The 14,435-nt window shown below is 50.8% G+C and overlaps 6 protein-coding genes across 9 annotated transcripts in view; 3 read left to right on the top strand and 3 right to left on the bottom strand.

Annotated features, from left to right (window-relative positions):
• Positions 1-1,303, bottom strand: part of LOC9655917 (serine/threonine-protein phosphatase BSL3) — a 5,095-nt gene extending 3,792 nt beyond the window's left edge. The window contains exons 1-3 of one of the 2 annotated variants that reach the window (XM_002980561.2): positions 309-1,303; positions 186-246; positions 35-113 (exon numbers count right to left, since the gene is read on the bottom strand). In XM_002980561.2, the coding sequence (XP_002980607.2) occupies positions 35-113; positions 186-246; positions 309-744 (576 nt within the window). In that variant the 5' untranslated portion in view covers positions 745-1,303. The remainder of the gene's footprint in view (positions 1-34; positions 114-185; positions 247-308) is intronic. The other variant, XM_024685634.1, reaches the window with a different exon arrangement.
• Positions 1,304-1,589: 286 nt separating this feature from the next.
• LOC112350057 lies at positions 1,590-5,809 on the bottom strand. 3 transcript variants are annotated; one of them, XM_024685536.1, is made up of 8 exons: positions 3,774-3,957; positions 3,468-3,579; positions 3,321-3,373; positions 3,156-3,257; positions 2,980-3,098; positions 2,192-2,909; positions 1,902-2,107; positions 1,590-1,811 (listed from the first exon to the last, which is right to left on the bottom strand). In XM_024685536.1, the coding sequence occupies exons 2-8, from the start codon at positions 3,574-3,576 to the stop codon at positions 1,787-1,789; spliced, it is 1,332 nt and encodes a 443-aa protein (XP_024541304.1). In that variant the 5' UTR covers positions 3,577-3,579; positions 3,774-3,957; the 3' UTR covers positions 1,590-1,786. The 3 variants fall into 3 exon arrangements, 2 of the variants coding, with proteins under 2 accessions (XP_024541304.1, XP_024541302.1); XM_024685534.1 differs by lacking the exon at positions 3,774-3,957 and having other exon boundaries at positions 3,468-3,744; XR_002993619.1 differs by lacking the exons at positions 1,590-1,811; positions 1,902-2,107; positions 2,192-2,909; positions 2,980-3,098; positions 3,468-3,579 and having other exon boundaries at positions 3,200-3,257; positions 3,774-5,809.
• A 68-nt stretch (positions 5,810-5,877) lies between these two features.
• Positions 5,878-7,141, top strand: LOC112350058 (5'-adenylylsulfate reductase-like 3). Its single transcript, XM_024685538.1, has 4 exons — positions 5,878-6,214; positions 6,266-6,438; positions 6,529-6,653; positions 6,707-7,141. The coding sequence occupies exons 1-4, from the start codon at positions 6,011-6,013 to the stop codon at positions 7,090-7,092; spliced, it is 888 nt and encodes a 295-aa protein (XP_024541306.1). The 5' UTR covers positions 5,878-6,010; the 3' UTR covers positions 7,093-7,141.
• A 5-nt stretch (positions 7,142-7,146) lies between these two features.
• On the bottom strand, positions 7,147-8,061 carry LOC9656584 (ylmG homolog protein 2, chloroplastic). The gene is made up of 3 exons (XM_002980559.2): positions 7,823-8,061; positions 7,528-7,733; positions 7,147-7,462 (listed from the first exon to the last, which is right to left on the bottom strand). Exons 1-3 carry the CDS (start codon positions 8,033-8,035, stop codon positions 7,234-7,236), a joined length of 648 nt encoding a protein of 215 aa, XP_002980605.2. The 5' UTR covers positions 8,036-8,061; the 3' UTR covers positions 7,147-7,233.
• A 43-nt stretch (positions 8,062-8,104) lies between these two features.
• On the top strand, positions 8,105-10,499 carry LOC9656583 (uncharacterized zinc finger CCHC domain-containing protein At4g19190). Its single transcript, XM_024685537.1, has 8 exons — positions 8,105-8,292; positions 8,343-8,405; positions 8,486-8,625; positions 8,683-8,778; positions 8,831-9,026; positions 9,083-9,200; positions 9,252-10,040; positions 10,160-10,499. The coding sequence occupies exons 1-7, from the start codon at positions 8,113-8,115 to the stop codon at positions 9,785-9,787; spliced, it is 1,329 nt and encodes a 442-aa protein (XP_024541305.1). The 5' UTR covers positions 8,105-8,112; the 3' UTR covers positions 9,788-10,040; positions 10,160-10,499.
• A 288-nt stretch (positions 10,500-10,787) lies between these two features.
• Positions 10,788-13,738, top strand: LOC9655915. The gene is made up of 7 exons (XM_024685533.1): positions 10,788-11,706; positions 11,776-12,062; positions 12,123-12,641; positions 12,699-12,818; positions 12,877-13,077; positions 13,145-13,339; positions 13,396-13,738. Exons 1-7 carry the CDS (start codon positions 11,442-11,444, stop codon positions 13,510-13,512), a joined length of 1,704 nt encoding a protein of 567 aa, XP_024541301.1. The 5' UTR covers positions 10,788-11,441; the 3' UTR covers positions 13,513-13,738.
• The last annotated feature ends 697 nt before the right edge of the window (positions 13,739-14,435 follow it).

Below are 14,435 nucleotides of genomic sequence, written 5' to 3'. Positions count from 1 at the left end.
AGCTCGCATATAAAACACAAAAGTTTGAACGCACTTGAATCACAACCATCGACCCAACCGCTGTAGCAGCATGAGCAGCACGTGGAGACGGCGGCTCTCCAACGGCGTTAAGTCTGCACGGCAACACAAGAACATTCTTACTCGGGAAAAGAAAAAAAGCAAAGAGAGCGTTCGTTGTCACTAACCGGCTCCACTTGTTTGAAATAATGTCAAAGCAGTGAACGTCGGCAGTCGCTCCAGCCAGCCCTGCAAGATCACACACAAAACCATGAGAAAAATCCCGAAAAGCAGCAATCACATCGGATTACTACTTATGCCAGCATTTCCAGCGGGTGGTGGAGTCGGAGCTGCGGCGGAATTCCCCTCGAGAGCGGTGGCACCACCGAAGAGAATGAGCCGGGGGCCGATATACCCCGCCGTGCCTTGCTCCCCCACCGCGGCCACCGAGGTGAGAGTATGCCCACACCGTGGCCCGGGACCATCTTCCTTTTTTTCTATGATCGCGTTCACTACCCGATAGCTGGGAGCCGGCCTGGGAGGTCTAATGAACGCTGCTTGCTGTGACTGCTGCTGTGCCTGGTCTGGAGTTCCTGGCACTGGAGCCTGCTGGGACGCTGGATTTTGCTCGTCCTGTGAGGATACAACAGTAGCAGCTGGTCGAGGAGGCGGCGGTGGCGGTGGCTGCGAAGAAATCTGCTGAGGCTGCTCGAGCATAGCTCCCATGCTGGCGGATTCCACCTCCATGGTGATAATCTCCAGCTCCTAGCGCTAAAACCCTCCTCCTCGTTCTTCTCCTCACCTTGGCCACGGATTGCCGCCTCTAGGCAGCGCCACCACATCCTGTCCAGCGGCCGCCGCGGCGAGCCAAATCCTCCATCAAAATCCCGGAGAACCTAGCCGCGCTCACCTATCTCCAGCCCTCACATTGCCTCCACCGGACCATTTTCCCCCCGAAGATCTGCGCTGCCGCCCTCGCGGCGGAGGCGCTCCCAAAATCCGCGAGAAATTTCCACCCCGGGAGCGCTGGATTTCACCCGCGGCAGCACTGGCGCATTGCCTAAACCCTAGCTCGCAGCGCCGGGGATCGACCTAGATGGATCCAGAGGCCAGCAACAAAACCTGGATTCGCCAATCGCTGGGGAGATTCCCACGCCCTAGGAGCTCCCGCGGCGCGGTGCTAGATCGCTCGTGGATGCGCCATCGTCCATCGCGCGTTCGCAAAGCCGCCACAGTGCTCTACTCCCCCCACTGGTGTTTTTGGGACCTCCGTAAATTTGAGAGGCCATACGGAATTATACCGTACTTTTGTACACTCTATATGTCAACCCTAACACCAGGCTCGAACTCGTGACCACTTTTACCCTTGGGGAGTTTAGTGGGGATATTTTTTTTCGCTGAAGGAGGGCCCAAGTGACCAACTAGACCAGCACAAAGGCACATAGACAAGGAAAAGCTGCCGAGAGACTAACGCAAACTTAAAAGCTCTCGCCTACTTTATCTCTATCTTTCTTCCATCAAGCCCCGACTTTTAACAAATTCTTTTCGATTCATGGTCGCAGCAGCAAAGCACCGGTCAATCACATTGGTTCTTCGGTAAGATCAATCTTATTGTCACATTGGTTCTTTGGTAAGTTCACAGCGAGTTCATAGAGAGTTCTACTAGCACACACTGCTCGTTTTTCTAACAACTTTTAACATTCTTTTCGATTCATGGTCGCAGCAGCAAAAGCATGGATCAATCACATTGGTTCTTTGCTAAGTTCACGGGAGTTCATAGAGAGTTCTACTAGCTCACACTGCTCGTTTTTCTTCTGTAGAAAACCAAAACAAAGGATTGAAAAAACTTGGCTCGCTGGCGAGCTAAAAGCACCTATAGAAAAAAGAAAACTTCAAGCTAGTACCTGGCTCTCAGCTTCTGGTTGGATCTGGTAACTGGAGGCAGTGGCCTGGGAGAAACCGGCTTAGTTTTCGCTGCGCGTTTCGTCGACGATCGCTTGGAAGTCCCGGCTGCCTCGGCCGAGGACGAGGAGACAGCCTCCTCCTCCAAGAGGAGAGGCTCAAGCTCCCTCCACTCCAACTCTTCCTCGTCCCCGTCCTCGTAGCTGATCTGTTTCGAGAGAACTTATAAATCGGTGTAGCCAGCACAAACGTACCAAAGCCAAACAGACAAAACAACCAAAATTTGACACACCTTGTAGTATCTGGTCTTACTGGAATAGCCCGCTACTTCTCCGTGGAAAGTTCGGCCGTCAAACTCCTTCGTGAGTTTACGTCCCCGTAGCTTCGAACCTCTGGCCCGTGAACTGAGCCCCGGAGTTTCTTCCTCCTGCGATTCCTGGACTTTTTTCCCCTTCGTAGCGGCACTGAGTCGCTTCTTCTGGGGGCTCACGGACGCGGCTGACGAGGGTTTAGTCTGACCGAGCTTACGTTTCCCCGGACTTTGCTTTCGTTGCTTCCCTGCCGGACTGACCACCTCGGACACTGGAGTCTGTGAAAGCCGACCACTTTTCCTGGGTGTGCCTTTGCTAGCTTCCGTCTTCGCTCGCTTGGCTGGACGCCGAGGTGTCGCCGTCGGCTTGCTCGCTGCTGCTTTCTTGGCTTTGCCTCCGGCTTTCCCGACTTTCGCAGTTTTGGCTTTGGCCGGCCTTCCTCGCTTCTTTCCTTTGACTTGCACTTGTTCTTTCTCTTGTTCTTCTGCTTCTCCTTTCTCCGTTGCTGCCACTGTTCCTCCATCGTCAGGGTTCACACCAGTTTCCACTTCAATAGCAAAGCTCTCGACGACTAGAAGCCGCTGCTGTGCCGGCTCCGGCTCTTCGACACTATCTCCCCCGTTTTGTTCTATGGCCTGGTTCAAGTCAATCTTTTCCTCGACAACAAGCTCCAGTGGCTTTGTCTTGCGCATCTTCTTGCTGTGGCAGAATTAGCAGCGCAGCTCCAAGGTAAGCTCGAGTGGCATCCAAAGTCAAAAGAGAAACACACCTCTTTGGCGTCGAGGCCCCACCCCGGCGCTTCTTAGCCGACACTTGTTCCTGCGCTGCGATAAGTGGCTTTAGCTCGGCCCACTCGAGCTCCTCACTATCCCCATCTTCATAAACTACCTGTGGAGAAAAGCACCATGTAACTCGGCAAAAGAGAGCTAAAAGAAACACATCTACCTTATACCAGTTTGTATCCGGCTCGTACTCCGACACAGTCCCGGTGTAAAATTTCCTTCCAAATTTCTTGCGGATCTGCTTTCCTTTCAGAGCATCCCCACTCTAAAACTCACAGCAAAACCATCGATTAAACTCTACTCTTATCCTCTCAAGAACAAAACTTACGGGGACATTTGAAGGGTCATCCTGTTCGTCTTGTCGTTCCTCTGCCGCGGCTCCTGTCAGGGAAGAAGATTACCCCCAAGGTTAGAGAGAAATCATGTATGGAAGAAAGGTTAAAGAGAAAAAAAAAAAGTGCGAAAAAAGAAAAACCATTTTCAAAGGGTTCTAAAAACGTATGCACGCTGCCATTGACAACCATGGCCAGAGGAGCTTCTCTGTTGCGTATGTCGATAAGTTGCGTTTCGGCTTCCATAGCCATAACCTGGAAAAACCTTACTTTTGAGTCAAAAAAGAAGGCAAACCCACGCCTCCACATTTTCGGCTTTGATCCTTGGAACCGAAAATTCTTTCCTAGGCGTCATGGCAACCTCAATCACTCACACATTCCCACTCACAAACAAACAAAGATCCGCCTACAGTCAAAATTTTTGCCCTGGAAAGCTGGAAGACACAAACCTGGGCGAGAAAAAATCGCACTTTCCACCTCCAATGCGGCTAGAATTCCACCGAGAGATCTTAACCCTAGAACGCACTAAGGTGCTCGTCGCGGTTCCATCGCGCTTTTTAGCCTAGACACCACTTTCTTTGCGTCAATAAGGCTCAGTTCTTTGGCGCTCCTCGTCACTTCCGGGCACAACGTCCTCCGGGGAAGCGGCCAACCGGAGACCGCCAGCTGTGTGCCACGTGAGTTTATCCTCGATGGTGCTCGGGGATTGACGGCTACGAAGTGTCCCCGTCCCAAACTCCCACTTGGCCGTTCGGTTAGTTTCAAACTTTTGTCCGTATAGGCTGTACGGGGCATACTCCTTGCGAATCTACCGTCCGATCTAGGCGTGCTCTACCGTACAACTTCCACCGTGGTCTGCCGTACAACTTCCACACTTGCTTGGCGGCTCGCGCTTTGATCTCGCCACTGGAGGATTGGATCTGGCAAGCGCCAAACAGGCTTCCCCAAGCAACGCGATTCTCCGCGAGGCAGGGCATTCCATGGATCAGTTCCTCCACGCTCTCGATCAGCCCAGATCTTCCCAGGAGATCGCTGATGCAGCACAAGTGCTCCACGCAGGGCGTGACTCCGTGATCGCGATTCATTGTCGCGAGATTGCGCAAGGCCTCGTTGAAGAGGCCGAGATGGTTGTTCGCGATCAAGACGCCGAGAAAGGAGACGGCGTTGGGATCGCCACTCTCGATCTCCATGTCGTAGAAGAGATCCAGCGCCTCTTTTGCGAGACCCATGCGAGCATAGGCCAGGATCATGGTGTTCCAGGCGATGGTGTCGCGCTCTAGGACGGTGTCAAACAATGATCTTGCCTGGGCAACGCATCCAGCTCCAGCAAATGCCCCTACCATGGACGTCAACACCACTGTGCCACGCTCGGGAGCGTTGACTATAGTTGACTTCGCGAGGCGGACGAGCTGACTTTGCCCGAAGGCGGCCATCATGGCGGTCCAGGAGAGGATGCTGTGCTCGGGCATCGTCTGGAAGATTCTTTCGGCCTCTGTGGGGTACCCTGCCTTTGAATATGCAGCTATGAGGGAATTGCAGAGAATAACATCATGCTCGGGCATAGAGTCAAACAGACACTTGGCTTCCTCTAAACTCTCGCAGTCTAAGTAGCCATTTAACATTAATGTCCACGTAACTAAGCTCCACTCGGGCATGGCATCAAAGATGTCCTTGGCATCTTTCATATGCTCTTTCAAGGCATATCCCGAGATAAGAGCATTCCAAATAATAACATTTCTTTCGGGGCATCTGTCAAAGGTTTGTGTTGCGCTAGAAATGTCTCCACAATTAGCGTAAGATGAGATTAATTCAGTCCACGTGACAATGTCTTTGACCGGCATTTTGTAAAACATGGCTTTTGCCTCGCGAATATTCCCATTTTGGGCATATGCTCGCAGCATAATCGTGCAAGGGACTAGATTCACCTCGGGGATGGAGCCAAAGATTCTCTTTGCTTCGCTGATATACCCTTCCAAAGAATATGCTTGGATCATCACTGTGGAGGAAACGACGTCCCAAGAAGGCATCTTTTCAAACAGGATCTTTGCTGCGTCAAGTTGGCGATTCGCGGCATATGCCTTGAGCATCGCAGTCCAGGATACCCTGTCCCTCTCGGGCATCCTATCGAAAACTCCTTTGGATGTCTCGCAATCGCCGTTGTGGGCGTAGGTAACGATAAGATTCGTCCAGGAGAAGAGATTGGGATCATTGATCTCGTCAAAAACTTGCTGTGCGTTCGCAAGATCCCCAAACTTGCCATACATTTCGATCAGCAAGTTTGCGAGGAATCTCTCGCGAGAGTAGCCATCGCGGACGATTTGAACGTGTAAATCTCTTCCCTCGTCGATGGTGGTCACTCTAACCAAGGATTTGGCATAGAAATGCCGAGTTCTTCGCCTCTTTGGCAAGTTTCCAGGAGCGCGAGCTCGAGTTTCTAGCAGTTCCATAAGATTATCTCTTCCTGCCCGTCGGATCTAACCAAAGTGCTCTTTACAGCCGTTGGATCTCGACATTACAGACAAATGGGAATATTTTCCCCTGTTAGGGTTTCACGCGCGATGGTGCCCGCAATTCGATGAGCCTGGCCTCGATTTCTCCTCTTCTAGGCGCTCCATCTCTAGAAATTGATTCTTCTCGTCTCGAGCTGCCGGTTTTGAGATAGATTTTCTCCGGCGGGGTTTCCAGGATGCGGACGAGCTTCATGCTGCTGCTCTTCGCGCTCGCTATTGCGGCCTCCACGGCAGCGGTGGTAGCAGCGGCGGTAGCAGCTCCTGTATGCCCCGTGCCATCGCTGGAGGAGTTGCTGCTGCCTCTCCGGGATTCCTGCCCCAAAATCACTCGCAACGCTGTCCCCAGGATCTGGTCGACATCGCCTTCCAGGGTCATCGAGGTATGGCATTGCGTGATTTTCGTCTCTAGAGGCTTAAATGGCGTGATTCAGCTTGGCGAGGGAGCCTTGGAGCAGGCATTGAGCAACGAAACTTTCACTGCTGTTCTCTACTACGCGACGTGGTGCCAGTTCTCCAAGCAGCTCAAGCCAATGTTTGAGACACTCTCGATGATGTTCCCGACGATCTTCCATGTGGCAGTGGAGGAGTCTTCCATCAGGCCAGGGTATGTTCTTCAAACACGACTTTTCCTTTTGTATTTTTTAGTGGGGCTGTCGGTGGGCTGCTAAATTCACTCTTGCGAACACTGTTGCAGAGTGTTGTCAAAGTATGGAGTCTATAGTTTCCCAGTGCTATGCTTGCACAGTGGATCGTCCAGGTTTCGTTACTCGGGCCCGAGAACTTTGGAGGATCTGACGATGTTCTATGCCAATATCACAGGTACTTTTCCGTGCTTTTTTTTCTTCTACAGAGTTACTCTTGGCTTTTTGCAGACATGCCACCGTCCAAGTTGGTGAAGGCTTTTGGCGCAGAAAACAGTACTTCCAGTGAGCCCGCTCTGTCAGAGAGGCTTCAAAACGATAGTTACTTGGTGCTGGCGTCGTGGTTTCTCATTCTCAGGATCTTGCTGCTGGTTTTGCCGGTGGCAGTGAACAGGGTGAAGAATTTCTGGGAAAGGTGCCACCTTTACAGGATGATGAAGCCCAGGGGACTCAACGACAACCAAGGAGTTGCAGAAAGAGGCTTCAAGCACAGGCGGCGATTGTCCGTCCCAGGATGGTCTCACCAGATCACTTCTCCATCGTCGTCGCTGGCCATTGCCGAGAGCAGCACGAGAAGAATCGGCCCAGCAGAAGATCTTGGCGGTAGAATCATGTAGGTGTTCGTTCCAGGATGGATTTCTCAGGTGAAGATTTTTCATGGCATCATCCAGTTTACGTAGGCACGGCAAGAGTGAATGATTGATTTTGGGAATGCTGCTCCACATTATCAGATGGATTCCACAAAACGAGAGCTCGAGCTATGGTGAGCTATTCCTGGGAAGAAACTTTCTCTGTCTCCAGTTCCGCCGAGAAGCAGCAGCAGCAGAAATTCCAGCTTCCGGCTTGGGTAACTCGGCAGGCAGCGCAGTAGCGGCATTACCGAATGCATCGAGAAGAAGGAAAGCCAGGATTGGAGAAAAATCAAGCGTTCCTCCCAGTGGTGGTATCAGTCCCCGGAAGAGATTCAAGTAAGGATCAGTGACAGTGCTGCGGCGAGAAAGGATGAAAATGGTGTCAGCTCTTGGTGGTGCGAGGACAAGAAAAAATCGGACCTGATTGGATTGACGATGGCTCGCGGAGCGTCTGGAAACCAAGTACAGATAATCCGGACGATGAGAAGAGTGTTGTAGAGGCTGAAGAAATTCGTGATGCCTCTGGTGACGACGAGCTCGGCGAGAGAGTCCCCGGGAATTATCGCGGCAAAGTTCTGGCAACGAAGTGGGCTGCTACGATTCGAGAGAATTGCTCGCCTGGATATCTGAGGATTGGAAGTTTTTTTTTTTTTCCGGGAGGAAGGATTCTCGACTCTCAATCTACTCGCATTGAAAGGAATGGAAGGATTCATACCTGGGAAGCTGTCAATCGATCCGGGAAGAGATTACGTAGCTGTGGAGGAAGCGAAGCTAGCGCCTGTGAAAAGGCCTCCTTGATTCTACCCTGGAGCTCTTCAATGCGGGATGCCGCGGACCTGGCGAGAGGATTGTCGAGCAGCGCGTGTGGATTGGGGAGCGCGAGAAGGAGCATTGGCGCCGGAGGAGCTCCTCCGCCATTGTTCGCCATAGCCGAAACTTAAAATTTTCTTTAAAACCCCTTAAGAGTGTAGCTCAAGAACCCTAGAATTTAGGGTACTGTTTGCGATGAAGAAGGCGCCAGTCCAAGAGGCGGAGTTGAAGAACAAGGCGGGCACGGCGTGGAGCCATTCGTATCTCAATCAGAAGCCCTGGCATCCGCTCTCGTATCCCAATCAGCGGCGCAAATGGATCGCGGAGCAGACACATTTGCAGCGGGAGCGCCGGAACGAGGATGTTGCGCGAGAGGTGAGTTTGGGAATTTGGCTGGCTTGATTGTTGATCCTTCTGCTCCACAGTTTGCACAAGAGCAAGAGTTTTATCGGCAAACTGCGATGCTGTCCAAGAAAGAACAAGAGAAGGTATGGCTTTAAATTTTTGACTAGTTCCACGAACGATCTTAGAATCATTTTGGCTGACTACGATAATTTTTTTTTTCCAGGCCGAAGCTATGAAAGCTTTGAGCTTCATGTATTTGCGACCACCTGGTTACAATGCTGAGAGTGCCAGAGCAGCAGAGATTGCCGATGAGAGGAAAAAACTTGGTGATGATGACCCTGGTCCATCTGAGGAGTACACCAGGTATGTATATAATCTTTGCTCTAGATGTGGTGCTTAGCATCTGTTCTTTCTTTCCAGGCCACAGCCGGAAAAGAAAAAAGCCAGGGTGTTGGATATATACGGGAGGCCTGTGCCAACTGAGGAAGAGTTTCCTGCCTTGAAGAATGCTCCCAGGTAAGTTTTAGAGCTACGAGAGATGATACTCACGTCTCTGTCGTGCAAGCAGGCTCGATACTGGAACTATTGCTCGTGCAAAGCCATTTGGAGTGGAGATCCGAAATGTAAAATGTGCTCGATGTGGAAGTTTTGGCCACCAAAGTGGCGACCGAGAGTGCACCATGAAAGATACTATTATGCCAAGCGAGCAAGCACGGCTGAGGCGAGATGATCCTTTGAATGCGATGGTTGGACAGACTGAAAACGTAAGTGTGTCTTGTGTGGCGTGTTCTTATCGTGTTCTGACAATGTCATACTGCAGAATAAATGGGAACTGAAACAGCAACTTGGAGGCATGAGTCCTCCCCGTGGCGGCTTTAAGCCCGACGATCCGAATCAACAGATAATCGCGGAAGATGATGTTTATGACGAATATGGAGGTAGTTTTCGCTACGTTGTTTTCTAGTGTAGTAATGTTTTATTTTTCGCAGGTTTTCTGGGAGAGGGATTGGCCGACGCACTTGCATCGTTTTCACGTGACCGTTTAAAAAGGGACAAAAAACGGCACAGGAAGGAGAAGAGGCATAAGAGAAAAAAGAGGAGAACCGACGATTCAAGTAGCGACTCGGAAGATATGGAACCCACAAGAAAACACGGGCATAGAAAAGACGGGAGGGAGGGTGGAGCTACGGACGAGGAAGGAAAACCCGATAGAGATGAAAAGAAGCACAGCAGACGATTGGACGACTCAAGCGACTCGGATTCAAAGCATGGGAAAAGACACCACCGAAACTCGAACAGTAGGAATAGAGACGGAGAGAAAGACAGGCACAGGGACAGGAAGGATGCAGGAAGGGATCATGGTGGTGGAAGCTATGATTCGAGAAACGATCATAACGACGCCGTGGCCATTAAGAGCCGAAGAAGCGAGCCTCCTGTCGACAAGCACAATGGTGGAAGGGGTTCGAGGAAGGATGACGAGGCCGCCGACACAAGCCAAAGGCACAGCAGGCACCACCGTCGGTAGAGCCGGGGTTTTGGAGCTTCGCGGCTGTGCCACGCCAAGGCCCACGCGTTTTATCATCTCAAAGCAGGGAAAAAAAGAAAGGAAGGAAACAGGAAAAATGGCGCTTTTTGAGGTGGAGGAGAAGGATTGAGATCCATGACGACGATGACAAGCTCTGCGGTACGCTTGGTGCCACTTGCCGCAAAGATGCGCATGAAAGCCAAACACACTGGCCAGCACAGGACGAGATTTTCCTGGCTTATCCAAACAGAAGGTGAGTAATTTTTACTCGTTTTTTTTGTTTCTCGCTTTCGCAAAGCTAGAGCTTGTCTCGAACTTTCACCAAACAGTTTGACTTTGTCTCAGCTTTTCTTCGCTTTCTTTTTCTCGCAGGTGGGACGCGAGCACTATACGACCGAAAACGAAGTAGCAAAGAGCTTGAGGAGAGAGCGCGTAAGAAGATGTGATCAATAGTGTGATCGAGCTCTCCCTTTCGAAAGAAGAATCGTGAGGTAAGTCTCGTGGGGTCACAGGAAATCTCTCCACGCTTTCAATGCGCGTAAGATGATCTTAGCGTTTTTGGATTGATCAGGAAATCTAGAAGAAGTTTCTAAGAGGAACTTAAAACTTAAGAGGAAACTCCCGGCGCTGTTCAAAGCTTCTCGCGCGGGAGTAAAAAGAAGGTTTTTACGTCGCGCATCAAAACGTTGAATTTATTTGAAGATTCTTTGTCTGTGTGTTCATACTAGACCGGCGCCGGCGCAACGGCTAGTCCACGCCGACGTGGTCGTTGGAATGGTCCAGATTCCACACGCAGACCCTCGAACCGACGGCCAAGGTGCTGCCACGTAACGCCCCATGGGCATGTGCATGGCCATGTGTCTTCCTAGCTAAGCCCTAGGTGAGAGGGAGAATCGGAGCTTCGTGCGCTCTCACAGCAGCCCCGCGGCGATAGAGGCGCTAGCGATCCGCGGAGAATTTTCGAGCGCTGCGATTCTTGCAAGGTAGATCTTTCTTCCCTGGCGTGATTGACTGCCTGGATCGCCGTGGTGTTGTAGCTGAGCTAGGATGAATCCCTTGTTCGCTCGTTCTTGGCCCGAAATATCCTTTCCTTTCTCCTCTCAAATCGAATCCCTGCCTGCGTGAGGAAGGAATCGACTGATTGATTGGTCTTGCGGTGTGTTTCTTGGGAGAATGGTTTGATGTGAAGCGAATTTATTTCGTGTGCTTGAGCCTGAGCTGGGGAGGGAGCTCCCCCCTTTTCCTCTCTTCTATGCTATCTCTCTCACTCACATACTGGAGTGTGGTGTTGTACAGGGAGCCGAATTTATGATTGACAATTGATTCACTGACTGGAAAGGGGGGAGCTTTCACACAATTCCCTGGGCAGTGAGAGCTCCGGACAGGTCTGAAGCGAGAATTTTATGGAAGACAGGGACTTGTAGAGGCGGCTTTTCTGTTGATCATCGCGATAAGGTGATTGACTTTGGGTAGGAATGATATCTGGCGCTGCAACGTTATGAGTGGTAGTACTCAGTATCATGGATCTCAAGTGCCCGCAATGATGCACTGGAAGCAGTGGACGATAAATTCGGCTCTGGTTCTTCAGAGACTACAAGAGGGTCTGTAGTGTAGACGGCGGAGAACCCAGGCAGGAGGAAAAGTATAGAACAGGATGGGATCAGGACGGGGTAGTATGATGGAAAGCGGCAGGAGAGTAGTCGTGACACTGTTTTTTATGCTGGCGATGCTGGGATCGTTGATGGTTTCTTCCGGGCCGCTTTTCGTTTCAGTCACGGATATCACTGTGCTCCTGCTCTCCGCCATGCTCGGCTGCTCATCGTGCTTATTCTCCCTGTCGGAGTGGAGGGCTTACAGCTTTCGATCTTCGGTGATTGATATCCCTCTCTTGTCGCTCATCCGATCGGTCATCATAATTTGTAAGTGTTCTTCCTTCTGTTTTTTATTCTATCTTTTTGGATACAATCTGAAGATATGTTGCTCTTCAGGTGCGTACAGCCTGTGCAGCAGCCCGAGCTCCTACAGGCCGTATTTTGGAATCACGGTTATTTGCGGTGTATCTACGGCCATCTTCTTAACAGCAAAAGCTGCTTTGTTTAGTTTTGGGGTGCCTCCAACCGTGCTCGAGGAAGTGCAGCACATGCGGAATTCATGGGCCTTGCCTTTTTTATTCTTGTCCTCGATGGCATTTGGTCTTGCTCATATTATTATGGCACACCGAGCGCGGTATCAAGCAAGTCGCAAGTTGCTGTTTCGATGGGAAGACGAGGAAGCTGTAAGTTTGCACGGTCGTAAAGCATAGTCTTTGACCTCGGAACTTCGTTATTTGCTACAGGCTACTGTAGACAAGAAGCATCTCAAGTCCCTGAAGAAGCTTTCAAAGATGTCTCAGCTACTGGACGGGAAGTATCACAAAAGACGCGGAAGTGATTTACCAGCAAGCTCATTAGCCGATGCGGACAGCCTCTTTATGGATTGCAACAACGTCCTTGTTCATTACAAGCTGGTCGAAGGACATGGCAACTATCAACGCAGGGGACCCCGAGAGCATGACGCTTCACCGAAGGACGTCGGCTCAACCGGAAGGTATCCGGTTGAGCAAGTTTTAAGCGGCTGCGACAACATACTTGGTGGCGGCTCTGCCGAAAGTGGCAATGGAAAGAATGGAGTGATCTTGATCCACGGTTTCGGCGGAGGTGTTTTCTCGTGGAGACATGTGATGAACCCGCTCGCCAGACAAACGCGTTCCACTGTCGTTGCATTTGATAGACCAGGATGGGGGTTGACTTCGCGGCCGAGCAGGAGTGAATGGCAGCAGAAACGTATCCCAAATCCTTACGAACTCAAGTCCCAGGTAACTTCGCTTTGCTCTCTTCTATTCTGTGTTATGTGTTGACTCTCTCCCAAACAGGTGGACTTGCTGTTCTCGTTTTGTGACAGACTCCTCCTCCGTTCCGTTGTGCTTGTTGGCCACGACGATGGAGGCCTTCTCGCTCTCATGGCAGCTGCCAAGGCGTCCAAGACGAACAAGGTTGGTTTTTTTCTCTTTTCCCGATTTAAGACGATGGCACTGAGCTTGAGCTGTCCAGGTTGCCGTTAAAGGAGTTGTGCTCGTTGGTGTGAGCCTTTCCAGAGAGGTCGTACCGTCGTTTACACGAATCCTTCTTCACACGTCTCTTGGACGGCAAATGCTGAGACCACTGCTGCGCTCGGAGATCGGACATGTCACCAATCGACGTGCGTGGCATGACGCGTCTAAGCTTACCGCGGACGTTCTCGAGCTTTACAAGGTCCGTGCAAAGCAAAGCCCACCACTCTTGAAACAGTCTCTAACTCTCTCTCTCTCTTGCTGAACAGGCACCTTTACGTGTCGAAGGCTGGGATCAAGCACTCGCAGAAGTAACACGATCGTCCGTTGCCTGCACCGCGAGAGCTGCCGCCGAGTTGCTTCAAACAGTCGAAGATTTGCCAGCGCTTTTGGTGGCAGGATTGCACGACATGCTGGTTCCGTTAAAGGCTGCGCAGTCGCTTGCTACAAAGCTCCCTCAATCCGTGAGTTCTTTGCATCCTTTTCCTTCCAAGTTCTTACGTGGTGGTTTTCATTGCAGAAATTCATTACTATACCAGGCTGCGGCCATCTTCCACCCGAGGAGTGCCCCGGGGCATTGCTCGCAGCCATGCTCCCATTCATACTTAGTATTTTTGACGCCAAGGATCCACTCTAGCCCATCGCCAGAAACTCCAGCAAGTGTACATAAAGAACACTGTCCGCTAGGAATGAAGCCTCGAGGATCTGTACACTAGACGCACACACTACTATCAGCCATCGTAGAGAAAAACGGGGAGAGAGAGCCGTAGAGAAAGAGCTTTCAATCTCAAGAAGGGAGTGAAGGCCTTCCTGGCAAAGAAAGAGGTTTTGTAAATATAAAGCTTTTATCTTTGTTGTCAGAAGTTCAGCTTCTACCTTGAGTTACCTTGAGGAACTTCGAGTGCTGGTAAGATCTTAGTTGGCTTAAGAAACTTTTTAACGATTATGCTCTTGAAGTTGTGAATTTAGCTTCTTGAAAATTTTTGCCTGGGAGAGTTTGAACTTAGTTGCCAGTAAAACGTCCCAAGACGAGCTGAAAGATTTGGAATGAAACAAGTCAAAAACAACAAAAAAAAACGTACCTGGGACGTTCTTGCTCGTCTTCTTCTGTGCCGGACAAGGATTCGAGCGTTGAGATCATTGTTTCTACGACCATGCTTTCGTTCTCTAGACTAACGTGTGAAATAACAAAGTGAGCGCAGCTTTTGGGAGAGCAGTAACTCTTCATGCCTGGGATTTCCAGTAAACTCTTGGGCCTCGCTCTCGTCCATAAGTGCAATGCGAAGTGCTGCCAGTAGTTTCGTTGGGAGCCCGGCCTTCGCAAATGCGCTCTTCGAAAGCCACGGAGCTCGAACGAGATGCGAGACACCAATGTTGTAGCGTTCCATGAGTGCTACTTTCGCGGGAGACTCGGGTATCTCCAGCTCTGTACCAGAGTTTGATAACAACAGCGTGAAAGAAAAGGAACAAGAGTCGTCTTACCGACAGGAATTGTGTCGTATGGATTGTTCTCGAGAACGAAACCGTAGAAACACAGCAAGTCGATGTTCGGAAGGGCTC

This window comes from Selaginella moellendorffii, unplaced genomic scaffold (assembly GCF_000143415.4).
Source record: "Selaginella moellendorffii unplaced genomic scaffold, v1.0 SELMOscaffold_45, whole genome shotgun sequence".
In the NCBI taxonomy this organism is placed as follows: Eukaryota; Viridiplantae; Streptophyta; class Lycopodiopsida; order Selaginellales; family Selaginellaceae; genus Selaginella; species Selaginella moellendorffii.
Note: the sequence above shows the minus strand (reverse complement) of the source record. Positions and strands in the feature narration are given on the sequence as shown.

Coding starts and splice junctions, on each gene's coding strand:
- LOC112350058 (XM_024685538.1), top strand. CDS start 6,011: ATGCGGACGAGCTTCATGCTGCTGCTCTTCGCGCTCGCTATTGCGGCC. Junction 6,215..6,265: donor CGCCTTCCAGGGTCATCGAG/GTATGGCATTGC, acceptor GGCGTGATTCAG/CTTGGCGAGGGAGCCTTGGA. Junction 6,439..6,528: donor GAGTCTTCCATCAGGCCAGG/GTATGTTCTTCA, acceptor ACACTGTTGCAG/AGTGTTGTCAAAGTATGGAG.
- LOC9656584 (XM_002980559.2), bottom strand. CDS start 8,035: ATGGCGAACAATGGCGGAGGAGCTCCTCCGGCGCCAATGCTCCTTCTC. Junction 7,734..7,822: donor ATCGATTGACAGCTTCCCAG/GTATGAATCCTT, acceptor TCCAATCCTCAG/ATATCCAGGCGAGCAATTCT. Junction 7,463..7,527: donor GCCATCGTCAATCCAATCAG/GTCCGATTTTTT, acceptor TTCTCGCCGCAG/CACTGTCACTGATCCTTACT.
- LOC9656583 (XM_024685537.1), top strand. CDS start 8,113: ATGAAGAAGGCGCCAGTCCAAGAGGCGGAGTTGAAGAACAAGGCGGGC. Junction 8,406..8,485: donor CCAAGAAAGAACAAGAGAAG/GTATGGCTTTAA, acceptor TTTTTTTTCCAG/GCCGAAGCTATGAAAGCTTT. Junction 9,027..9,082: donor TGGTTGGACAGACTGAAAAC/GTAAGTGTGTCT, acceptor GTCATACTGCAG/AATAAATGGGAACTGAAACA.
- LOC112350057 (XM_024685534.1), bottom strand. CDS start 3,633: ATGTGGAGGCGTGGGTTTGCCTTCTTTTTTGACTCAAAAGTAAGGTTT. Junction 3,099..3,155: donor CGGATACAAACTGGTATAAG/GTAGATGTGTTT, acceptor TTTTCTCCACAG/GTAGTTTATGAAGATGGGGA. Junction 1,812..1,901: donor AACCAGAAGCTGAGAGCCAG/GTACTAGCTTGA, acceptor GGTTTTCTACAG/AAGAAAAACGAGCAGTGTGA.
- LOC9655915 (XM_024685533.1), top strand. CDS start 11,442: ATGGGATCAGGACGGGGTAGTATGATGGAAAGCGGCAGGAGAGTAGTC. Junction 12,819..12,876: donor AGGCGTCCAAGACGAACAAG/GTTGGTTTTTTT, acceptor TGAGCTGTCCAG/GTTGCCGTTAAAGGAGTTGT. Junction 13,078..13,144: donor ACGTTCTCGAGCTTTACAAG/GTCCGTGCAAAG, acceptor CTTGCTGAACAG/GCACCTTTACGTGTCGAAGG.